Genomic DNA, 24,947 nt, shown 5'->3' with positions numbered 1-24,947 from the left:
TATCAATGTCATCAGCAAGAGAAAGCATTACGAAAAATACCACGACCCTTTCCTGGAGTAGGGGATGCTTTATTGTGATGATTTAAGACTTCAATGAGCATAGAATGATTGCCTCGGAGCCCAAGGCTTGTTACATATTTATGGAAAGTGTTACCACGCAAGTGTTACCAGAACTTCTGGCATTGTTCGTTTCTCTATTTGATCCCTCTGCGTCTCATTCGTCCACTCTAGCGCAGCATGATGTGTACCATGTTGAAAAACAAAAAGCAACATAACCTGTGATAAAGCCAATACAGTCGAATGCCGCTTCAACGAAAAGTCTGGCACAACGAAAGATCTCGTTCCTCGTAAGCCGTCTATAGGAGTCAATACATAAATATTTTCGCCATAATGAACATGTTTCCTCCTGTCGTTCCACTTGAACGAAATTTTGACAAAATTCCTGTCTCGGATATTTAATGCCATGCAGTAAACACAATCTCGAACATTTTGATGCACTTTTATGACATAAATGCAGCAGAGCCTCATTGACATGTTCCCGGCTCCTACGCTCGCAATCGCGATAACTAAATTAACCCGTTTCGGATCTCTAGTGTCCGGGATCGTATGTTTATTTTTCGCGATTTTTTTTTCTCTGAAAACATACACTGGAGGTTTTGAAGTCTAAATTATGTGGTGGCACCCCCAAAAACCGCCAATGTTTACCAAGCACGGGGGCTGCCATTGCTTGATAGCAATGAGACTGCCCTGCTTTTCCCACTGACTTGCTTCTTAGCCGCAGATAAGCTAAGTGGGGTGTCGCGCAGCTGTCCGCGTTACTGCTGGGTCCAATCGCAGAACGATGGCTTTTCTGAGGCCAATTCTTTCTCCATTGTCCAGTATGGTCGCTGGTCAGAGCAATGCAATGATTCGTTCTTGTCATCAAAATCAGCCAGCCGTGACTAGTGGATGATAAGAATAGCATAGAAGAAGGTATAAGTCACCGCTCCACGACACCACACCAGCACCTCAGCTTTCTTGGATACCTTGTTGACGGTGGATAGCTGCTAGTGTTTGCCTATTAGTGCACCTGTGCCTTTGTTGATTAGTTCATGAAAGCCATTGTTTCAGCATGCTTTTCAACAGAGCAACGCTATGTGTGTGTGAGAATCGTATCATGATGCATCTGGGAAATAAGTGGAAGCAGTTGACACCTTTTGAATTTTGGTAATTAAAGTTTCGTTTTTTTGCTAGCTCAGGTCAGCTGTATTTTTTTAGATTTCACTACAACGAAATTTTCGCTTTATTTGCGAAACTTTTTCTCCGCCCTGTCAGTTTCCTTGTAGTGGGGTCTGGCTAAAATAACAAGCTTTCACCTTTATTGAAAATAAGCCATGGGCATCCATCATTGGAGGTGCATTTTACGCATAAAGAAAGTGCTCGTTAGTAAAACCCACGTAGTGAAAAGTAATTAGGTGGCCCTTTAATCACATCATGGTCTTGGCCTGTAAACCCCAGAATTAAGTGTAATGTGATGACCAGGAGGCATACCGAGACCCATATATTCGCTCTCTCATGTTTTGCAGCCGGCCTACGTGATCCACATTTTTCCTTCCTGCGAGTTCTCCAATGAGAACCTGGCACGCATCGCACCAGACCTGCTGCACAGCGTCAGCGACATCGCCCACCTGCTGGTGATCATCGCCACCGTGTGAACGAGGGGAAGGAGGACAACAAAAAAAAAAAGACTGTCCGCGGTTCTTTTTGCTCCCCTCAGGCATTCACGTCTAAGAAACAGATCTCGCCGTCAACCTGTCCTCGGCAGACAAACAAAAAAAGACTTGAAGTGTGAAGTCCCGTTGTTCCGCACAAAACTGTGAAAAGAAGTGAAAAACAACCAAAACCCAAGAAACCAATGGTGCTCTGCTAACAACTTCGTTATCTTTTGGCCACTTGCATATTATGGCGCAGAGAGTTTTATGGGAGACGGAGGGACGGCAGCTCCGCGCCTCCACCACAACCTGCCCGAAACCCCAACGCCTGTGTTGCCTGCTTTTTTTTTCCTCCCTTCCCGGGAGTTGCTTTTGCGTCGCCGCCACGAGCACCGTGCACGCAGTTGGTCGCTGCCGTCCCTCATCTTCGCCCCTGTTTTCATTTCCTGTGTTGTTGAGAGAGAGAGAGTATGTCGCACTACTGCATTTGGGTTGGGTGAAGGTCGGGCAAGTCGAAGATTGTATGGGTGACACTTGCGCACCGGGAAACGAGGGGTGGGGCGGGCGAGGTGTTTTTTCGTTTCGTCGAGAGTTCTCCCGTCATAGTGTCTTGTACATAAGTGATTGATGTGAATGTGTACATATATTTATGTATACATACAGTATATATATATATACATACACACAAATATATATATATATACATATTATGTATATGAAGTAATAATCTCCAGTTAAAAGAGAGCATCTCCAGTCTATAACGTAGAAGGCTGGTTCGAACGTTGGAACAGAAGAAAAAAAAAAAAAGAACAGAGATGCATTGAGAAAGCGAAGAGAGAGAAAAATACGCGCTATATATAGATGCAGGCTCAAACTACCATGTGATATAAGTAAATAAGGCAAAGATTTTCCGTGTGTACATATTATTAGCCGAGGCGAGAAGGTTAATTGTGCTCTCCTTCAAAAAAGAAAACTGTTGTCCAATGCATGTGTGTGTATGTATGTACGTATGTATGTAGGTGTGTGCATATTGACAACAGTAGTATTGTACAGTTTCTGTATAATGTTTCACTCATAGAAGAAAAAGGGTGGCGCGAAAGGTGTTTTTTCTTCAAGTCAGGGATTTCATTGCCACACACATACCACACACACCCTACACCACATGCGTGTGCTTGCTTAAATGGCATGCGGAGCCGCGCAAAAAGATTCACGTCATTGTACAGAGTGTTGTCACGAACTGCTCCTTCGTTGCGTAAACAAAAGACAACAACAAAAGAAACAAAAACATGGTTGTGGAGAGCGAGACATAGAAACCACCCCCCGCAGGATTGTGAAGTGCGTTTCCTTTCGATGCATACCCAGTGTACATTGTGTTGTTGCATATTGCACAATTTTTTTTTTCATCAACACGGACTATATGTTGCATCAGTGACACAGTGTTATGCGGCTTTTTTTCTTTTTCGATTGTCGGTCACTTAAGATTGCTCAGATTGTGTACAGCAGTTCGATTTTTCTCACATTTCTCATTTTCATTCATTGTGTTTAGTTGTACAGAAGAAAAAAAGATTGTACCTGGCATAGTTTTTAATTTTTTTTCTCTTCTTGTTATTGTGAAAAAGCGAACCTTTGTGCATTTTATTCACACTTTACAGAGGGTGTTGATTTTTTTTTCTCGATCACGGAGACAAAATGCTTTTTTCTTTTTTTACCCGACCCCCTCATTGCTTTCTGGGAGGAAGGGATGGGGGGTGATGTCTAGGTGGTCAAGTCTAGCGTGACTGTAAATTTTGTACATAAGCTGCTACGTGTGCGTTGTATTGTCTGTACATTCAACAACAAACCTTTCTCTTCAAAATTTAAAAAAAAAAAAAAGGAAAAGGGGGGGAAAAACGATTCTTTGTGATGTCTTTTCAAAGCCACACCTCACATTTCTCAAAGTGGAAAAAAAAGTTTGCTCGGAGGCGTACGGCAGTCCGAATGAGTTGAGACGCTTGTCACCGATTGATGGGATGCTGATGAAGTGTTGGTGTTTCTTGCAAATTGCATTTTTTTAACCCAGTGATTTTATTGAAAAGCAAAGTTTATGCTATTTATAGTTTCTCTGCGTGTTTGATGATGAACCGCATTTTAATCAGCAAGCGCAGTTCCACATTAAAAATGGACATTAGGCATTGCGTTTGTTTTGCAGCGGGCATTGCGGTTCACGTAATGCGATGCTTGCGTTGAAAGTAACGGTGTGTGTGAAATGTTTTCTCACATGCAAATTGCTGCTTAACTCTTTTAATTTTGAAATTTAGGGAGAGGTACTTCAGATAGATGCACAGGCAAGGAAGGCGTTGTAAGAGAGAAAAGGGGGGGAAAAAAGGGTGTGGACAAGGTAATGGTCGAAAAAACACGATGCACCTTAGTGTGTGAGGGGGTGGGGGGCGTGAAGAGAGGGAGGGGGGTCGCCGACTCCTCCTTGCCGTTTTTCTCCCGTTTGCTCAAGCCATTTTTTAAAGGAGTCTCTATCTATATAGTACTACCAACCGGTGTATCGTCAAGACGTTTACTACATTGTGGGGAAATGTCTCCCAGTCGTTTCTCAAACACCAGGGCAGGATTTTCACTTCCTTTTGATGCGACCCACGCGTGCGTTGCAGAGGAATAAAAAATGCGTAGGAAGGGGCGTTCCACTACCTTAACCAAACGACTGTTCTATATTCTGTTCTCTCTGCTACTCCAATCATTGTTCACATGTGCGCTCCATTTTTAATGTGTGAAAGAAAAAAAAAGTGTTTACGTCAACTGATTTTTATTGTCTGTGGCTGGATGTCATAAAAAAAGAAATAAGGGGGCCAAACCTGGGTCCCCGCGCACCCCCGTCCTCCCCCTTGGCTACCCAAACTTGTACATAGTGGCATCCACCGAGGGGCGCCTTGGGGGTGGCCGGCAAGGTCGCCTTGGGCTGGGTTTGACACACACACCCTCGCAAGTTTTTCTTCCCCCTTTTTATCCCATTTCTTCTCATTTTTTATTTTTAATTTCTTTTTTGTCCATACCACGCAGAGCAGTGATACACATAAGTTATTAGTAACGTAAATAAAATGAGGAGGTGTAACAAATGAAAAAAATTGTCTCTTTTGTCTTGTTTCTTTCTCGTCGTGTGGCGCTTCTCCGGTGGCACACTTGTGTCACTGCGCAAGAAGAGAGCCCTTGGTCAGCGCACCACACACGAGCGTTGTCGTACAGCGGAGCGTCATATTGATCAAACGTTGCATGCATACCTAATTTGGAAAAATTGCTGATGCTTTTATTACTCTAATCTCTCACTGGTTCCTCGTGTTGAAAATATGCGTGAAGTGCTTTGCTGCTAGAGCCAGTGACAGCTCACCAAATTGAAGAAGTTTTAAAGGTAAACTTTGATTTTTGCCCCCGCATTCCGAAACACTCCTTGACTTGAACTAAACTTCTCACTGCGTCAAAGCAGTGGTTGACCAACGTCTGTGCTGGCTTGACACTGCTTAAAGACTACGTTAGAAACATGTTTGTGGTGCATTCAAGATGGTGGCAAGTCAAGTTCAATTCGAGGAGCATTTTTGAGATTGCTTTTCCATGCATATGCTTTTCCATGCATATCAAGCTAGAATTGTCATGTTAAATATTTTTTTCAAAAAAACCTTAGCATAAATAATAGATGGAGGCCTATCAAAAAGAAGACTGCCTGCCAACAGTGGCATAGCAGAACGCTTTCTGAGGAATCCCTATCAGTTTCCTTTGAACCTCTGCAATACTGCAAGGATGGCAGTTTTACAAGAAAGTTGTATAGACTATTACTTTGATCACGAAATTTCCTCAGCCCTGTTGACAGAGCAATAGAGTGGAAACTATTAGAGAATTTAAGCAAGAACTGCCCATTTCCAATTAGGCATTCCATACACACCCACTACTTTTATACAGTAAAGCACCAATCAAATGTAGACGGAAGGGCAGGTTCAAGTAATGAGAACACATTTCCCGTTTAAGATTACCACTGCATAAGCTGAACTTCCCAGGAAGCCGTGACTGTAGATATGAATGGGGTGACATTACTATACTTTCATATTGTTGCGTGCCTGACGAAAAAGAAGAGCCCGCCTTGCAAATGATTTAATTTATGTTGTGATAACGGCAACAAAAGGCTGTGAACTATTAGGGCTCCCAAAGAGCTGCAATTTGACATCAAGATTTTAGTTGGCTTTCTGAAATTGATTTCGCGTCGAGGAATCGCTCGCATCACATTGGCTTATTTGAAGAGGTAATGTCGCAGCTTAACTGGCTATGCGCCTTCTCCGCATGGACGGGAGCCCAATTTTCCTTTGCTGGCTCCCTCCGTCACAATGCTAAGCGATTTCTATGACGTACTATTGTTGGCACAATAACACTCCAAAGCACAAAACAAAAATAGTGCAAAAAAGCCTTCCAGTAACAGCTTACTTTTTCTATATTAAGATGAAATTGTTTTATGCTGGGGTCCACCAAGACTTCAGTGACGTATTTGGGTTAAGAAAAGGACGTCGAGAAAATACGCACAATCAGAAGACAAAGAAAAAAGTTCCGTCAACGGGACTCAAACCCATGACTATAGATGCTGGGCACTCTACCTACTACGCCATGCCCACATGCTTTGTAGCCTTTAAAAAAAGTGTCTTTTATATCAATTAATCTATTTTTGCAGCATTCTTGATAAAGTGAAGTAATCCATCATGACCGTGGTATCTGCGATTAGTCCCTTCAACGTGTAATTTTTAAGTGGCGCATTGAAGGCACGTTTTCGTTTGAGGCATTTTTCTAAGCGGCTCATTCATTTTTCTAAGCAGCCCAAGTTTAGTAATGCCCCTTCCACCCATTCATACTGAGAATAGCTCTACGATGACTGCCAGCTTTGCCTGGCTTTAACTCTGTGCTCCCTGCTTACGCTCGCTGCGCGAATAATCGTGGTAAACCAAAGGGCAGAGCCATTCCTACGATGGAGGAATCAACCATATTTTTTCTACCCCACAGTGCCTGAAATGTGATGAAATGTTAGCAGTATACTTTTTGAATCACCGAGATTATAACGATACTTGTATACTGGTCGAACTCATTGGTATAATTCGTGATGCAAGAGACAAACTTCAGAATGTATTTGCACAGAAATGAACTTCCATGTCGCTCAACTGCATGTATCTCTACGAGTATGTTGTGAGGCCCTACAGTTACATGTAGCAAGGTTGAAAAACACTAATCAGCTGTACACGCAATCGTGAAACAACTTTGCGTAATTCATGATTGGGACAAAGTAGCCAGGCCACAGGAAAGATACAGCAGCACATATGAATAGGTACTTAGTACATACCCATGCTGGCTTCTTTGCTTGGTTGGGTAGCAAGTTGTGGATTCGCATGTGCTTGACCATCTTGCACCCCTCGGCGGTACGTTGAAAGTCTGGGTCATATATTGCTGCACGCCACATAAGTAAGAACTGCAAGAAAGTGAGAATTCAGTAGGAAAGGTCTTCTCTTTGCTCAGTCACTTGTGTCACCAACCTCGCGGAAGTTGAGTGTTCCATCCATGTCCTCATCGAAGTATTGGACGATAGCATGCAAGGCACTCGGGCTGATGGGAATTCGCAGGCATTGAAACATGTTCTGGATTTCATGCCCGTCAAGCAAGCCATCCTTGTTCATATCCCATCTGAAAAAATAAAATAAAAAATTAATTGCATTATGAGAAAATTGGGGTTGCTAGGCATTTGGTGCGAAGAGTGAGGAAACAATAGAAGCTGGTGGCCTCCTCCTTTTTCTCTCACCCTCAATTCCCTTTCCCAATTCTTGCTATATGACACCGTACAAGATTGTGCTATACTTTACCCTGTCCACTCCTTTCCCTTCTCCTAGACCTCCCTCCTTTCTCTCCTCTTCCATAAAATGCTGCACAAGACTATGCAATGTTTTGCCCTCTCCATTTCGACCCATATGCTATTCTTAACCTTCTAGCCTCCTCAACTGTCACTTCCATTTTCCACCCGCTTGTTATACTACACTATACACCTTTCTACGCTGTGCTTTGCCCTCTCCTAGCCTTTCCTTTTTGACTTCCCTATACTGTACTATGCTATGCTTCACCCTCTTTCCTCGTCCGGCCCTTCACATCACTCCTCATGCTCAATTCTCTTTCTCACCCCTTAGTACAGCATACTATGCCGTGTCCCTTTTCTCACTTCCCTTTCCCACCCTTTTGCTATACTATACAACACTCCTTTCTTGGCGTTGTGCGGCATGGCATAGCTAGGTTCGCTCTCCTAACTAGCTCATAACGTAGGGCAACGGAGTTTTGCCATCTTTAAACAGCTTTACTGCCAATAACGAACTTGAAGAAAGTCTGTGTGCTTCTGCGAACCTTGCAACTTTCATGACGAGCAAAATGAAAAAGCTTTCAGCCAATGTGATTATGAATGCGTGCATGAATATGTGGTTAGCTTGAACTATACAGGTTATGATGCTCAAATCAGCCAATGACCGTGAATTTTGTTATATCACGCAGTCATTTTGGTATAGAACATCATTTGTAGAAATAATAGGGAACGATTTCTAGCTGACTTCGAAAATTGGGTGTAATTTTCAGGCACCGTGGTGCACCACAATGTCTGGCTCATGCGTTCTCAGAAGCCTCCACTGCTAATCAGCAAGCTGAAGAAGTGTTGCAGGGCCCCCTTAGATAGCGAGCATCAAGTGTACATATTTGCTACGTTACCTCATACAACCAGTTGTGGCAGGCAGTTTAGGATCTTAATGATGGCACAAAAGGAAGGTGAAGCACAGACCTTTGCTCGTGAAGTATTATATACGTAAAGAATAAAATTTACGGCTTGCTCACAGCACTACTATAGGCACTATACAATACATGCACGGTTAGATTTTATAGTTACCTGTGAAACCAGTCGGCCAGAAAGGAGCACTGGTCTAGCGAGAACTCGCTGATAGCAGGGGATGACTTGCTCATCACCGGGCACACGGAAGCATCATGGTATGTAATTTGTTCGTCGGGCTCTCTTTGGTCTGAAAGGTTCTTCTGCACGACTTTGTCGTCTTCAAAAGTTGTGCGTGCCCATTTGATGAATTCTGCTCGACGTTCTGCATGGACCTTGTGCTGCAGTCGAGTGCTTCCTGCGAGAAAATTCTGACCATGGCTAGCAGTCTAAAAGAAAACATGCGTCAAACTTACCTTCATAAAGTGACTTGGCCTGAGCTATGAACGCTGCCCGCTGCTTAGCCGCTCCTTCGCATAGTTCTCGCGCTTCTTGAACCCGGGTTTGAGGCAGTTTTACGTCAAAGGGTCGCCCTTCATCTCCTTGGTCAAGGAATCTTGATCGTACCTGTAGGATTGTTCATAAGGGCAGGAGTTTAAATAAGAAGTACATAAGGCATATTCAAATGGTCACAAGTAATTCGTAGGTATGGATCACTGTAACTTTACCCATGGATTTAAAGTGTAGCAGGTGCTGGGCTTTTTTTCGGAAGCAACAGGATAAATTTCAAACGCTTGCAGAGTTCGCAGCATGGCCTGCCCTTCAGGTGTTGACTGGAACTCGGAATTTTCAGCCGCCATCATCCACAGGTAAAGGAACTGCAGCAAAATGCATTCAGTTATGAATTGATATCCTACCATATAGAATTATGTGTGTAGCATATACCTCTCCAAAGTTGAGCTTCCCATTCCTGCTGTCATCTGCTAGGGCAATTAACCACTTGGCAGACATCTGTGTTACGTCCATTTGAAGACTCTTCCACAGGCGTTTGAGACCTTCTGCATCTAGCTCGCCAGTTTCCTTTGGATCCCCACTGTGAGCAAACCAAGGTCAAGTTATTATTCAATCTGTGCTTGACCCGGCTGCATGTGCTCAGACTCATTATTTGCCAAAAGTAATTTGAAGTTGCTCTCGGCAGACATTTTGCATTGGGTTTCGGGCATCACCTCACAGCTTACTCACTTTAAAACCTTTTTGAATGTGTATAACCATGAGCAAAATAGCAACCATGGTTTACTTGCCTTCGTGCCAACTAATATCTTTAAAATTGAACAAATGCTTATTAATGTTATACTGGAAAATAATTTTATCCAACGTGCCAATCCAATCAAGCACTAAAGAACAAGTGGCATTATCGGTACAATTTAAAAAAATAACAAGGGATATGAAAGCTCTAATGTAAATATTCTATTTGTTGACTCGCTGCATTAAGAACCTCAGGCGCAGCAACACTATACGTACTTTATTTTCACACCTACTTTCCCAAAATGTAGGCAAAATGCATGCACCATAATCACGAAGTCATTGCTAAAAAAAATTGGAAGTTATAAATTTTTCACACAAAGGGCTACTCGCAAAATCCAACGCCCGTCAAATGGGTCCTGCAGAGCTGCACTTGACATGTCGAGGGGGTGGGCAGAGTGTCTGCTTGTAATAATTAAGGAGGCACGGGCGAGGGGAGGACGCTTGGCCATCTCGTCTTTAAAGGGATAGTGAACGAAAACGATCAAAAAAAAAAAAAAAAACTGATGAAACTTCGAAATTCTGCTCGGAAGATGCGACTGTTCCGATGAACAGAGTTGATTTCCCGTATTTTCAACAGTTGGCTGTATTTTCGATGGATTGTCAGTGCGTGGCGACTGCACGCGAGTGCGCGCCATGACGTCACAATTGCCGAGGCGCATGCGGGATGCACGTCGCCCACTTCCTTTCTCCCCCTCTCCTTTCATCCCATTCTCTCGCTTCGTCAAAAGCGCCGATGCTTTACTCCAGTCAGGAGCATGTTCGCGACCGGTACAGTTCATACACCGGTTCTGGGAACCCTAGGGGGAGATACACAGAGTTTCATACTCTATGGGGAGATATGAGCGTGTGGAGAGACGCGTGGCAGCTTGGGCTAGTTGGTATGACATGACGATAGTTATAGCGCGAGAACAGAACGACGACACAGAGACAAGAAGGACACGAAGGACACGAGCGGCCGCGACGGCTGGCTTTGTTGACATGCCCGTTTAGCGCGTTTGTGACGTCACAAAACACCACCTCCTGTAGTTCCGGTCGTGGCCACTAGATGCGGAAGTTTGGGCAAAACGCATCAAATTCATTATTTTCCTGTAGCTTACCATAGAATGAAGTTTGTCTCTATCGATTTCAGGACCGAATCTTTTGTTCAGTTTTGTTCAGCATACACGTCCTCCATGCTCCCTCATCAGGCGAATCGGTGGTTGCTTGTAGGTACTGGTAATCGAACTCGGGACCACGAGCCTAGCTGAATTGGGGACGGACGCTTTATCAAGTGACTCTGCGCCGCTGCGGGCAAAGCGGCGGTTCGTGCGGACGCCCGCTCCACCGATTGGAGCTCCTTTCTCTCTCCCTTCTGATGACCCAAATGTCCCCTCTCGTATTGTAGGCCATGCTGTAGCTTAGAGGACACAGCTCGGCTTACACGTGCGAGGTCAAGGGCGCTTGCTGCAACATTGATGCACCGTGCAATTTTTAACTTAACCCCTTTCGACCCCATTTTCCTCCGTATTTACGATGACTTGTGTGGTCTGTGCTCTGATTGGGATGCATTGGTGAACTTACCACCTGAACCAACGCTCGAAGATTTCGATGTCCCGCCGTGAGAAGACGCTGTTCGCGTCGTGCTTGGGATGCGTCACATCTCCAGCCATGACCGGCAAGTGACAGCAGTGACCGCACTGGAGGTTCCGAGTCGTCCAGCACCGCAGGGCTTGAGCTCGCGAATTCTGCGCTATGGGCGTTCGTCTACCATAATCCATGAACTAGCTTTGGTTTTAAAGTTGTGCTAGGTTCCTCGGGCAGGCATTTAGGCGCCGCCGACTGAACGCACAACGTGGCCTAATTGAGAAGCACGCGCTTGACGATGCTCGTGAGAGTGCATGTTACATGCTTGCGTGCTCCTTGATTTATGGCTCCTACCCACCGCGGGAGCTCGGCCATGAATTGCATGTGGCTGCATGTTCTATGGCTGTTTAACGTAGGATGTTCTTTCTTTGCTTTAATGGCTGCACGTTTCCATCAGAGCTTGATCAACTTACCGACGTAAACTGTTATTATCAGCCAGGTTTGTCATGTGGAAGCAATCACACGTTTCTTCTATTTTGAGGAACAAGACCATGCTATAATCTTTTCGATTGCAGTTTTTGTACGTTCTTCATTTGTTGAATAAGAAAGCGAAACAGCAGTACAATAAAGGGCACTTCGGTTAACATGATGACTGGCGTGTTAGGGTCCTAACCGTGCATTCTACCATATGCCAATTTTAACTAACCCTAGCCTCCTCCATACTAGAAAATATAGAGAAGGCTATCAGCATTGATATGGTCATCAAGATCCGTCGTTAGTCGCGTTAGCCGTCAGCGCATCGAATCCAATCCAAGAGAAGTTGTGTGTCCTCCATGCGGTGTTTCGTTGCTGCCGCATGAAGCTTTTCAGTTGCTAAAAGCCCACACTTACTGGGTGCAGTGAATAACGCGCCGTTTTATCATGGGTCGCAAAGCAGACTTTAACGAAAAGCCAAAGAAACGACGATCGAGAAAATCGAAGATCCAGCCTCCGCCGGAGATACCAAAGGCCTTGAAAGGTAAACATTGTTTTCGGGCGCACGTGTTTGGTTTCTGCGTACCGTTTGTTTCGCGTGTCCAGCATGAAATTCTAATTTATTACGTACCTTGCATTGCAGCGGAGAAGCCGCTGTCAAGGCGGGCGCTGAAAAAGTAAGGCTTCAGTGCACAGGCTTGCAGAGTTGGCAGTTGGTGGCATGCTCTTAACTACGCGTCAATTTCAGGTTGAAGAAAAACCAAGCCGTGAAGAACGCCCTGACAAGCAAGGGGATCACCAAAAAGAAAGTAGAAGGAGGTGGGTGTTGCCAGTTTCGCCAGCTGGCCCTGATCGTACTCGTTGATAACAGAGATCGGGGATACCACACCGGCATTGCTTTGACGCTTACTGCGCCGTACTATCCCGATTTGATTCTTTTTTTTTTTTCAACCTCCAGAAGAGGACGATGACCAGTTGACAGGGAAGGTCCAGTCATTTTCTGACGACAACAAGAAATGGCTGAAGCCAAAGGCGGCGAAGAAGCAGCTCTTGGACTCTGAAGATGACGGCTCTGACGATCAGCAAGAGGTATCACGACCTTCCGAACAAACTGGATAACCACTTTTACGTTTGCTCAAGTGTTGCGTATCGTGACTATTGTCATTGTGAAATCGCAGGATTTCGCCGAGAGCTCCGACGATGCTGCTATGGATGACGAGTTCGGTGGTTCGGAAAGCGGCGATGATGAAGAGGAAAGTGATGACGAAGAGGTATGACCTTTCTCGACTCAATTGGTGCAGTTAATAAGTAAAGCGTACATCGGGCTAGTTTATTCACGTGCTCATCTTTTTCAGCTGCCCATTGAAGCGGCATCACGGAAACTCCAGAAGAGACAGGAAGAAGACAGGTAAAGTTCTCTCAATTTTTAAAAATACATTTTATACGTGTGCCACATGGGCTCAGAAAGTGTCATTAACTTTCTAATGCCTTAAGGTTTAATCCCATTCGTTCAGTGTCACATGGGCTTATCCAGTAACATTTGTCTTATTGCCGTTTGTCACCTAATGCCTTCGGTAGGCCCCCATTAAACTGAGAAATGCATACACTCGACACCAAAACTTAGTCACTGAAATACGCATAAAGCATTTGAAATAGCATCGATCATGCTGCAATATTTCACACATCACAATTTCATGTTATTTTCCAGTTGGACTATAGCAATTTTAACGTCAGAATTGCAACTCCTTCGACACAGCTGGCGCCATGTGCGATGCTGGGCTTAGAATCCAATCTGCAATGGCCAACATTCCTGTGATCAGTTGCTGTGCTGTAAAAGACTGGGACAAACTCATGCTAATAGCATCATAATATGCTTACTTCTACAGGGCACTATCCCTGAATGCAGATTAGAGCTGCTAAAATGCACATTTATGTTTTGTTATTGACATTATTTGGTTAAATGCCATTACGGGGCATCTCCACTGAAAAAAAAAAAAAGGGCATTACTCTGCTTGAGAACTATTTGTATCTTTCACATCTTACTCTCACTTTTTGGGATTGGCATGTGAAAACTTCTCATCTCCCCAGCATCAGCTTGTTGTTTGATGTTTTCCGTTTGGGCTTCAAGTACAGGGACTGCATTCACCTTCACAAAAGTGCACATTATCACCAAGAATGTGGTTGTTATTATAGATAATCTGTTGTTATATAAAATTTCTGCTGCATAGCACTGGAAAAACAGTGAACCAATGACACAATAATTAACTTATGGATAGGACAAACAGGTTGACACGACATTAGCACTGCATGACCGCAGTGCTGATATAATTCTTAGTGAGTAATCACTGAAACTGAATCGCCTGCAATGTTGTGTGCTGTTGCATATCTGCCAACTCAAGGGAAGTATGCACAACCGATTTATTCAAGCTTGTTCTATGGCATCTCAAATATTTTGCCATATTTTCACAAAAGAGAAGTTCTATATGTGGAAAATTTGATCATGTCAGCTTGTGACCACACCCTTAAATGTTTTGGCTGTGAGTGATCACCAGAGGAGAAGCTGCTTAGAGCATGTGTCCAAATTGATCAAGTTTGGCAGCAGCAAAGTCACAAATAACAGCAGTGCCACTAGGGATGAATAAACAGTTCTTTGCCTGCAATTTATAGCATGTCCGAATTTGCAGCTGCTTGCATGCTATGTGCAAATTTAAATCATCATTGGTAAAGTAGCGTATACCCTAAAAACATGTGTTCTCCGGACAAAATGAATTGAAAAAATGATGCTCACCATAGCACTGTTTCAGTCTTGATTTTTTTTTTGCTTGATTCTTGGCAGTCACAGCTTGACAGGTATGCAGTTATCATCTGATGTTTTTCTTTGCATCTCTTTGCAGAAAATTAGCTGAGGAGGAGCTGAAAACAAATATAGCTGAATCTGATGTCTTCACACTTCCTAGTGGACAAGAAATCGAGAAGGAGAATATCCTTTTGCGTGTGGGGGAGGGGAAGGGGAGACATAGTTACAGATACATTAAATAAATGGCGTACTGCTGTTGCATGCTAGTATCTCTGCGTTGCCAAGCTTTATTCACGCATGTACTTGATAGTTGTACTGGTTATGATTTTAGCTGAATAGCACATAAACCCCATACATTAAGTTTGCCTTTGTTCAATGTGGTTGCTGTAAAAGAGAGACCATATGCGATTTCCTTAGATTTGTTCCTTAGCTAAGAATACAGGCTGAGCCTCCTGATTTGGCCATTATCAGTGAGAGGATAAAAGACGTCACATTTGTCCTCAATGACTTTGCGAACAGAAGGGAACCCGACAGGTGGGTGTTTCTAAATGGAAAATTTATTGTCTTGTCAGACATATGCAAGTTCGCATCTTATCTTCTTCTTCTTTGGTTGCCTTGCCAACTCGCTCATATTTAGACCTTTATGGATTTGCTTTCATACACATACACAAGGTTGTAATTTAGAATGTTTATTATGTTGCTATGTATGATATCCAGTTGTTGCATAGAGGGTGTCGAATGGCTGTGAACCTTTAATAGTCAGCCTCACATCTCTATCTAGAAAGCATTCAGAAGTGTGTTTTTGTACATAGGTCTCCAACTAACCGCTGTCACACTGCATTTGTTGACACAATGGGAAGGGGTGTTGCTTACTTAAATTGTCTATTTTGAGTGTAAATGCAACTGCAGCATGAACACACAAATGCAGTATTGTGGTTAGTGTTATTTGCTTCTGGGGAGCAAATAATATGTTGCCTAACCATGTTTTTCACAGGTCCCGTTCTGAGTATCTGGAAATTCTGAAGCGAGATTTGTGTGAATACTACAGCTATAACGATTACTTGATGCAAAAGTTTATGGATCTCTTCTCACCTGCTGAGGTAAGTGTGCTGGCTTCAATCTGATACCAGCTCTTATTTGTGATTTCTAGTTCACAGTCATGGCAGTTTGAGTCTGTTGGCATTGTTGCAACTCCGGGTCCTGCGGGTCTCAGTTTGGTAGCGGGCCCCCGTCCTGGGACCCATCGTCGAACAAGTCAGATGAGGCACTCGTAAGAACAACAACAATTTATTTACATGGTTAGTAACTGATGAACTGTAGAACTGAGAACTGATGAACTGTAGAACTTGAAACATACAGAAGTCTTCCGCTTGTATAGCGCCGTGTTGCCAACCCTGGGCGCATTGTTCGTGGCTTCAGCTAGTACGGCGCTCGATGGTCTAGGTGCTCCAACCATGAAGGGGGAAGACACCACACAATGCACGTGGAGAGGGCACAGTCTACACTATGCCCAAATATGGTCACAAACGCACTGCACCGACGTTTCGCACACGTCTCCAAGATTTCGCGCATGTCCGATGTTCTTAGATGACCTTGGTTTGCAAAACTTTTCTGGCAGTTAGTTGGGTGAGGCTCGAAAAACCGGCTCTCGGTACACGTGCCAAACTTGCCTGATTGCGTTCGGGTAGGACAATGTAGTGGTCTGCCAGCTTATTGTCAAAACATGCCACTCCATTCAACCGGTCCTATGGAGAAAGAGGGAAGGAGGAGTGGTCGACTAATCCCTCGTCGTCGAGGCGCTGAGGCGGGCTGCCCCAAGGGCTGCAGCAGACAGTGCCTTTTTCCTTTCCTTCAACCACACATTCCATTCCTCGTTGTTTGCTAGAAGGTGCAGCGTAGCTTGCGAATTTCCGGGACTTTGCTTCTCCTCGCAAGGTGCAGCCACAACCGGTTATGGTTTTAGCTTTCAGCCCAAACTGCAAACACCACGCTGGTTCCAGTCTCTCCAGATCCACGGTGACCTCGAAAATGGCCCAGCTGCCTCCTCACTTGCCTCGTAAGACTTGCATAGAGTAGAGCTCACAATGGCCTTTCTGGGCTCACGCATTTTCTTTGCGCGAACTGGTCCTGGACCCCTTGTTCACGTTCTGCTGACAAAAAATCAACCCGTCTTGATGGCACATCCTTGCTCGGAATGCGTCCAAATAATTTCGTCCAGTTCACAAAGGCCGAAAGACTTCAATAATGATGACGGTCATAACAGCATATACTGTCGTGTGTACTCGCGTAATAAATGCACCTCCTGCATTCATCCACTGCAGTCCCGCTAACCGACACATGGCGCCTCCTTGCTTGTTGCATCTCTTCCGTTCTTTATTATTATGCCAACTCCCCTCGGCCACCTCGACTCGCTCCCTCCTCCCCTTTGCCTGCTACCGCGCACCGTTTTGTTTTTCTGTGTGCGGCACGTCCCCAGTCTTTTTTAATTATTTATCTGCCACAGTCGGGTTAATGAATGGTGCGAGTGTAGAGACATCGCAGCTGATATGCACACACCGAGCAAAGGTTACGAAACTGCCCATGCAAACCGACGGTCACTTCCTGCAAATACTACGAAAATTTAGGCCCAAACACATATACGCAATTTTCGAGCGACGACGACAGGATTTCTGTTGCCATAGCGGTTGCAAAGGGTCATTATCGCGTCGCAGGTTCCTGGAAAACCTGAAAAAAATCGCTTGTCGCCCAAAAAGGATAGTCACTATTTCCGCAGCATGGTAGTACCCCGATTCTCTTAGGTTGGAATTCGCTCTTCGTGCTTGTTATCCGCGTATACTTCAAGGAACGCAAGATATAGGTTACCGTTTCTACAGTAATTTCTCATGTGGATAGCGATGCGGCGGCCATATTTTGTCGTTAATCTTGTTATCGACGGTTTGTTTAGATGCTTCGGTGGTAGCTTGCTTCAGTGTCAACAGCGGCGGTGTGGTTGTCAGGCGAGGTCGCCGTAAAGTTGGCAAAGTGTGTCATGGCGCACGCTTATGGCCATCCCTCATCATCACAGCAGATACAACTTTTGTGATTAAAAGATTGCGAGAAAGACAGCAGCAACACCCTTTTATGGCGTGCGCGGGGGCAGCTTGCAGAAGATGGTTCCATCATCCATCGAAGATGAGTGAAGTGCAACAAAGAAGCTGTTCCCTAACAGTATACGCGTATGTCAATTGCAAAAGGCTAAGCGACCTAACTTTTTTGTGCATTACCGCATTTTTTGCTCATCATGAAAAAGTTTTTATACAATTGGCCCCACATAATAAACGCACCCCCAAATTTGTTCCAATTTTCCGAGAAAAAAGTGTGTTCATCACGCGAGTAAATACGGTAATACACAATTTGATAGAGATAGCGGATTCAGTGGTGTCGGTCTGTTTCCCGGATGCTCATATTGATACAAAACAGCCGCTAAACACGGCTGCATGAAAGAGGAGGACGATGTGGGTTTTTCGTTGGATGCTGGTCTGACGCCATCTTGCTCGTCGGGTTCTGTGCGCTGTAAATAGATTATTCAACAAGTTACTCGTAACATTATTGGTGGAGGTGGACGACCCCCGTACCTCGATGGAGACACGCAGCGGTCGCACCATCGGCGACCTTTCGACTGCTTCGACTGCTGGTACTTCCTCTACACCGCCCTCATCAGTCCAAGCCACCACCTACGTCACACTACCGCACCTCCGGGATCCCGACACTTTCTCCGGTGATGGTACGATCGATCTCGACACTTGGCTGAAGCGGTACGAGCGCGTCAGTGCTACTCAACGATGGGATCCCACGCTCATGCTCGCCAACGTGCTTTTCTACCTGGACGGCACTCTCCGAACATGGTTTGAAAGCCACGAAGCCGACATAACGAGCTGGGATCTCTTTAAAGAAAAGATACGTGACCTGTTTGACGATTTATCTGTTCGTCAGCTCGCTGCAAAGAAGACTCTTGCCACACGGGCCCAGTCTTCTACCGAATCGTACGTCTCTTACATTCTTGACGTCTTGGCCCTTTGTTCCAAGGCCGACCAGTCCATGTCGGAAGACGAAAAGGTTAACCACGACTTGAAAGGCATTGCTGACGATGCTTTCAACCTGCTGGTTGTTGTGATGCGATGGTGATGCGACTGGTGCGCGTAATTGTGAATGATTGAAAAGTGCGCGAAATTAAAGGATGACCGAGTGCACGTGCTGGGTCGCCTGAACAACGACGACGCCGAGGACCGGTACACGTGAGAGCGTGGAGCGCAAGCATCCAAGACCATAAAGCAAACAAGGGCCAATGGCTGATCACCACGGAGTTTTGAAAGGCCAATCGGGACGAGACAAGTGTGCCCCAGAGGAAGCCAATCCTGAAGGGCAAAAGAGCTAGTAGTTCGAGGTGAACGAGGCAAGAGGAAGGTCACAGCTGGGAGCTGAAGACAGGCAGTCGGGTGGCAGACCTGAGCCTTCTGGACTTCACCCGGTCTGGACCTCCGGACAACGCCTTCCAAGGACGGCGAGCTGCCTCAACGGTCGAGACCAAGGCCTGCAGATTCCGGTGCGGGTGCAGCAACGGCAGTTCGGGTCACGGGCCTGAGCCTTGCAACCAGCCACCTCATCGGGCGAATCTGGGCCGCCACAGGCATCACCGAGCGAGTCCCGTTCCATCGTCGCCGCCAGCGAGCATCGGTACACGCCGTCGCCACCATTACAGCAGCAACGTTTTGGTGAGATCGAACTTGCTCTCTTCCCTGCACCGCCGAATCACCGCGTCAGAACTGCATCATGTAGCTGTGACTTTCCGTCGGCAGTTTCGGGACTTTAGATGTTTGTTTTCCTTCTAAATCCCGCTTTTAGCCAGCTACTCATTTCTTGTAGTTTGTGTTTGAGTTTTGCTTCAGTTCTGCAGTAAATGTTTAGGTGTTGTTTGTTAAGCAAACGGCTTTGTCCTTATTAGAAAAACTCTCCGGGGCTCAACCAGGAGAAACAAATCAGCAACAAGAACCCGCATCACAAACTGGAGCTGGCTTGCGGGACTTCCCGGTACGCAAACAGGAGTGGGGCTAATAGTCGGTCCCATGTCTTGGGCTCCTCTTGGCACAATTTACGCAACATTTGCTTTAGTGTGCCATTAAATCTCTCCACTAAGCCATTACACATGGGATGATAGGGTGTGGAGCTGAGATGCTTGATCGCCAACAAGTCATTGACCTCTCTCATTAGCTCCGATGTAAAGCATGATGCCTGATCACAAAGTACCTCACGCGGGAACCCGATTCGAGAAAACATCTCTACCAGTGCCTCGGCTACTGTGGCTGAATCGATGGATGGCAGGGCTATTGCATCTGGGTATCTAGTAGCGAAGTCCACTAGTGTTAGTATATATCGATTACCCATGTGTGATATTGGCTTTAAAGGCCCGATAATGTCCACTGCCACTCTTTCGAATGGGGTGTCTATCAAAGGCATTCGACCTAGTGGTGCCTTACCAACTCTGCTCTTGGGGTAGGTTCGTTGGCATGCGTCACAAGAGCGCACGTATCTCCCCACTGCCTCCTGAACTCCTGGCCAGTAAAATGATTGTAGAACACGATCAATCGTTCTTTTTATTCCTTGATGCCCTGACATCAGGGTTTCGTGCGCCAAAGTAAGCACTTGGCTGCGCAATCTTTGGGGCACTACTACTTGTTGAATCACCTTACCAGATGGTAGGTGATAATAGCGGTATAGCAACCCCTTTTCTATCTCGAACGAATAGGACTTTGATCCTCCCTGTAGCCCTTGACCTACTTTACTCCTGCAAGAATCTAGGGTCTTGTCCTGTTTTTGAGCGGCACTAAGATCCTTTCGGGTCGTCTTCAAGGTGGGTACATCGATTTCAGATGAGATTGACCGTTGCTCTCGGATTTTGATACCAACCACTGAAGACTTCAGGGTACCATCCTCTCTATCTGCTCCTTTTCCACTCGCTATATAGTTGGGGTAGGTTTTTACCGGAATCCTTTCCTCCCACTTGGTATCGGGGTCATGGACTTCACGTGAACCTGGTACATTTCCGACGATAAGGTCGTAGAGTGGGTTTGTCATGCATTTGACAATAGATGTACCAGAAAAATAAGGTGAATGAATTTCCACCTCCGCCTCAGGAACGATGATGCTACTGCCATCGGCTAAGAATAGCGTAGCGGTAGTACCTATGAGGGCTTCATCGGGTACCAGAGAACGACGCACCACCAGTGTATTGCTACCCGTATCCCGCAACACTGAGACGGTTCGGCCAAAGATTCGGCCCTGTAACACGGGCATTTTGTGTGTGGCAAACTTCGGGTGAGTATTCACGGCGCCCGCCATGTCCTCTTCTTTGTCCGGTGAAAGCTTCACTTCCGTTGAGTGCTCCTCTGGCGACAAAAGACATGACGTCTTGTTGGCTGAACCGTTCTTCTTTGAGCAAGTTTTGGAATCATGCCCCGCCTTCTGACAATATCCACAGAAAGGTTGTTTTGACCTTGATTGGCACTCCGATGCCCTGTGACCCATTTTGCCACATACAAAACAACGTACTGCTCCTCTCTCCGAGTAACTACCACTTTTTTCCGTATTGCTTTTAGATTCCACTTTTTCTCGGAAAACTAACAGGTTGACTTGCCTCTGAGCTTCTAAAAAGTTATCTGAGGCCTCGGCCATGTCCTCTAGCTTGTTGAAGTTCTTTTCTCGCAGGAAAAGTGCCAAACGGTGATGACAGTTTCTTAAGAACTGTTCTGTAACTATCAAGTTACGAAGAGCCGAATATTCTTTTCCGGTCCTCGACATTTCGACCCAACGATCGAAAAAACTCAGTAGCCTAGTTGCGTACTGCTTGCCTGTTTCGCCGTCCTGTGGCTTGCTTTGTCGGAACTTTTCCCGATACCCTTCGGCCGTAAAACGGAAACGCTGGAGCAACGCCAACTTGGCTTTATCATAATCGAGTGAATCCTCCGGCGAAAGTCTTCCAAACACCTTTAAGGCTTCTCCGCTCAAACATAAACTTAAAGCTGTGGCCCATTTGTCCCTAGGCCATTCTTGACCGATGGCGACTCTCTCGAACCTTTTTAAATAGGCGTCCAAGTCGTCCCGGCTTTCATTAAATCCCGGTATCAACTTATGAGGATTCACGCTGCATGAAACACTCCTTTCTTGTGCTGAGCCTGGTGCTGAGTCAACAGTTCTTGTCTCTACACGGCTATTCTCAGCTTCGGCAAGTCTAAGACGCAGTTGCAGGTTTTGGTTCTCTAATTCCAGCTGCTCCTTCTTTGCGCGTGTCTCCAGTTCGAGCTGTTTTTCTTTTTCGCGCGTCTCGAGCTCAAGCTGCTCCTTCTTGGCCTGCGTCTCCCGTTCCAACTGTTCCTTTCGAGCTTCTCGTTCCGCAGCCCGTTCCTCTCGTGCTCGTGCCTCCTTCTCCTCGTACCATTTTTTTCCGTATTGCTTTTAGATTCCACTTTTTCTCGGAAAACTAACAGGTTGACTTGCCTCTGAGCTTCTAAAAAGTTATCTGAGGCCTCGGCCATGTCCTCTAGCTTGTTGAAGTTCTTTTCTCGCAGGAAAAGTGCCAAACGGTGATGACAGTTTCTTAAGAACTGTTCTGTAACTATCAAGTTACGAAGAGCCGAATATTCTTTTCCGGTCCTCGACATTTCGACCCAACGATCGAAAAAACTCAGTAGCCTAGTTGCGTACTGCTTGCCTGTTTCGCCGTCCTGTGGCTTGCTTTGTCGGAACTTTTCCCGATACCCTTCGGCCGTAAAACGGAAACGCTGGAGCAACGCCAACTTGGCTTTATCATAATCGAGTGAATCCTCCGGCGAAAGTCTTCCAAACACCTTTAAGGCTTCTCCGCTCAAACATAAACTTAAAGCTGTGGCCCATTTGTCCCTAGGCCATTCTTGACCGATGGCGACTCTCTCGAACCTTTTTAAATAGGCGTCCAAGTCGTCCCGGCTTTCATTAAATCCCGGTATCAACTTATGAGGATTCACGCTGCATGAAACACTCCTTTCTTGTGCTGAGCCTGGTGCTGAGTCAACAGTTCTTGTCTCTACACGGCTATTCTCAGCTTCGGCAAGTCTAAGACGCAGTTGCAGGTTTTGGTTCTCTAATTCCAGCTGCTCCTTCTTTGCGCGTGTCTCCAGTTCGAGCTGTTTTTCTTTTTCGCGCGTCTCGAGCTCAAGCTGCTCCTTCTTGGCCTGCGTCTCCCGTTCCAACTGTTCCTTTCGAGCTTCTCGTTCCGCAGCCCGTTCCTCACGTGCTCGTGCCTCCTTCTCCTCGTACCATGCTTTAAAATCCGCCCCATCAATTCCCATGCGATCCGCCAAGGCCATTAGCTCTCGCATATTCGACATGATGTCAACCGCGTCAATAAATGAAGGTGTCAAACCAACGGCTTCGTCCTGTCGCGGACGCCAGTTTGTGATGCGGGTTCTTGTTGCTGATTTGTTTCTCCTGGTTGAGCCCCGGAGAGTTTTTCTAATAAGGACAAAGCCGTTTGCTTAACAAACAACACCTAAACATTTACTGCAGAACTGAAGCAAAACTCAAACACAAACTACAAGAAATGAGTAGCTGGCTAAAAGCGGGATTTAGAAGGAAAACAAACATCTAAAGTCCCGAAACTGCCGACGGAAAGTCACAGCTACATGATGCAGTTCTGACGCGGTGATTCGGCGGTGCAGGGAAGAGAGCAAGTTCGATCTCACCAAAACGTTGCTGCTGTAATGGTGGCGACGGCGTGTACCGATGCTCGCTGGCGGCGACGATGGAACGGGACTCGCTCGGTGATGCCTGTGGCGGCCCAGATTCGCCCGATGAGGTGGCTGGTTGCAAGGCTCAGGCCCGTGACCCGAACTGCCGTTGCTGCACCCGCACCGGAATCTGCAGGCCTTGGTCTCGACCGTTGAGGCAGCTCGCCGTCCTTGGAAGGCGTTGTCCGGAGGTCCAGACCGGGTGAAGTCCAGAAGGCTCAGGTCTGCCACCCGACTGCCTGTCTTCAGCTCCCAGCTGTGACCTTCCTCTTGCCTCGTTCACCTCGAACTACTAGCTCTTTTGCCCTTCAGGATTGGCTTCCTCTGGGGCACACTTGTCTCGTCCCGATTGGCCTTTCAAAACTCCGTGGTGATCAGCCATTGGCCCTTGTTTGCTTTATGGTCTTGGATGCTTGCGCTCCACGCTCTCACGTGTACCGGTCCTCGGCGTCGTCGTTGTTCAGGCGACCCAGCACGTGCACTCGGTCATCCTTTAATTTCGCGCACTTTTCAATCATTCACAATTACGCGCACCAGTCGCATCACCATCGCATCACAGTTGTAACAACATCTCGAGCATCGACACAATCCTTAAAGAATGCCGATGTCTCGAACAAGCTAAAGCCCGCCGCGTAGCCCAAAGCATCGTGCGCCTTCCGAACACAGCAGCCACTTCTTCGTGGGACGACGCCTTCCACCAGGCCCCTCGATGTGACAACCTTACACGCATCATTCATCGAGAGGTTGAGGCAGCACAACCGCTAGCCATGCCATTACCGACGCCTGCGCCTTCCCCGACCACAATCTCTTTAATACAAGCGGTCGTTCGTCAAGAGCTTTCGAATTTCGGCCTACATCCTGTTCCTACCGTATACTCTGCTGAGCCTTCTTATCGTACCCCTTCTGCACCTCGCATACAATGCAATCCGTCCGAATGGCGTACTCTTGATGACAGGCTGATATGTGTTAACTGTCGACGCGTTGGTCATATCGCTCAATATCGCTCAATCAATGGGACGGTGGAGCCGCAGCCGCTGGGCTCCACCGTCCCATTATGCACCTCAGTATCACACTATTTCTGCTCGCCAGTCGTCCCCACCACTTTCTCCATCAACGCCGACCACATTTTCCGCTCCTACAGCACCTCTGAGCAGACCTCGCTATGACCGGTCACCGTCCCCTGCTCGTCGTCAGTCCCGGTCGCCCCCACAACGCCGTGCTGCCTCCCCGACCTATTCGCAGCATCTCCGACCGGAAAACTAGGCCGTGCAGCTTCTGGAGGTGGAGCTGCGTTGACGACCTTCGTAAGAAATCCTCGATTAATGTTAACAACGAACCGGAACCTTTTGGATGTTACTGTCGACAATGTTCGTGTCAGTGCATTGATAGATACTGGCGCGCATGTGTCCATTATGAGTGCTAACCTTCGCCGCCGACTTAGAAAAGTTGTCACACCCGCCCTCAACCGAGCTGTACGAGTCGCCGATGGAGGAACTGCCGCAATTTTTGGCATGTGCTCTGCGCGAGTGTCTATTGGGGAGAGAAGCACTGTCGTTCTTTTCGCCGTTATC

General features: G+C 46.3%; 3 protein-coding genes across 5 annotated transcripts in view; 2 read left to right on the top strand and 1 right to left on the bottom strand.

The window, feature by feature from the left end:
• The window catches only part of spen (spen family transcriptional repressor split ends), a 210,686-nt gene extending 208,846 nt beyond the window's left edge, over nucleotides 1-1,840 (top strand). For all 3 annotated transcript variants that reach the window (XM_075889261.1, XM_075889260.1, XM_075889259.1), the window contains one exon: nucleotides 1,566-1,840. In XM_075889261.1, coding sequence (XP_075745376.1) covers nucleotides 1,566-1,694 — 129 coding nt within the window. In that variant the 3' untranslated portion in view covers nucleotides 1,695-1,840. The remainder of the gene's footprint in view (nucleotides 1-1,565) is intronic.
• A 2,826-nt stretch (nucleotides 1,841-4,666) lies between these two features.
• Nucleotides 4,667-11,635, bottom strand: LOC119161860 (uncharacterized). Its single transcript, XM_037414371.2, has 8 exons — nucleotides 11,305-11,635; nucleotides 9,385-9,532; nucleotides 9,168-9,317; nucleotides 8,916-9,066; nucleotides 8,620-8,857; nucleotides 7,238-7,385; nucleotides 7,048-7,173; nucleotides 4,667-4,867 (listed from the first exon to the last, which is right to left on the bottom strand). The coding sequence occupies exons 1-8, from the start codon at nucleotides 11,499-11,501 to the stop codon at nucleotides 4,865-4,867; spliced, it is 1,161 nt and encodes a 386-aa protein (XP_037270268.2). The 5' UTR covers nucleotides 11,502-11,635; the 3' UTR covers nucleotides 4,667-4,864.
• A 473-nt stretch (nucleotides 11,636-12,108) lies between these two features.
• The window catches only part of LOC119176531 (uncharacterized), a 37,099-nt gene continuing 24,260 nt past the window's right edge, over nucleotides 12,109-24,947 (top strand). Inside the window, exons 1-9 of the mRNA XM_075889262.1 lie at nucleotides 12,109-12,325; nucleotides 12,425-12,458; nucleotides 12,530-12,600; nucleotides 12,740-12,870; nucleotides 12,960-13,052; nucleotides 13,137-13,189; nucleotides 14,676-14,762; nucleotides 15,020-15,112; nucleotides 15,573-15,678. Coding sequence (XP_075745377.1) covers nucleotides 12,229-12,325; nucleotides 12,425-12,458; nucleotides 12,530-12,600; nucleotides 12,740-12,870; nucleotides 12,960-13,052; nucleotides 13,137-13,189; nucleotides 14,676-14,762; nucleotides 15,020-15,112; nucleotides 15,573-15,678 — 765 coding nt within the window. The 5' untranslated portion in view covers nucleotides 12,109-12,228. The remainder of the gene's footprint in view (nucleotides 12,326-12,424; nucleotides 12,459-12,529; nucleotides 12,601-12,739; nucleotides 12,871-12,959; nucleotides 13,053-13,136; nucleotides 13,190-14,675; nucleotides 14,763-15,019; nucleotides 15,113-15,572; nucleotides 15,679-24,947) is intronic.

This window comes from Rhipicephalus microplus, chromosome 3, assembly GCF_043290135.1.
Source record: "Rhipicephalus microplus isolate Deutch F79 chromosome 3, USDA_Rmic, whole genome shotgun sequence".
NCBI classification, from domain to species: Eukaryota; Metazoa; Arthropoda; class Arachnida; order Ixodida; family Ixodidae; genus Rhipicephalus; species Rhipicephalus microplus.
This window is presented reverse-complemented; position numbering and strand designations above follow the sequence as displayed.

Coding starts and splice junctions, on each gene's coding strand:
- LOC119161860 (XM_037414371.2), bottom strand. CDS start 11,501: ATGGATTATGGTAGACGAACGCCCATAGCGCAGAATTCGCGAGCTCAA. Junction 9,318..9,384: donor GGAAGCTCAACTTTGGAGAG/GTATATGCTACA, acceptor ATTTTGCTGCAG/TTCCTTTACCTGTGGATGAT. Junction 8,858..8,915: donor GGCCAAGTCACTTTATGAAG/GTAAGTTTGACG, acceptor ATTTTCTCGCAG/GAAGCACTCGACTGCAGCAC.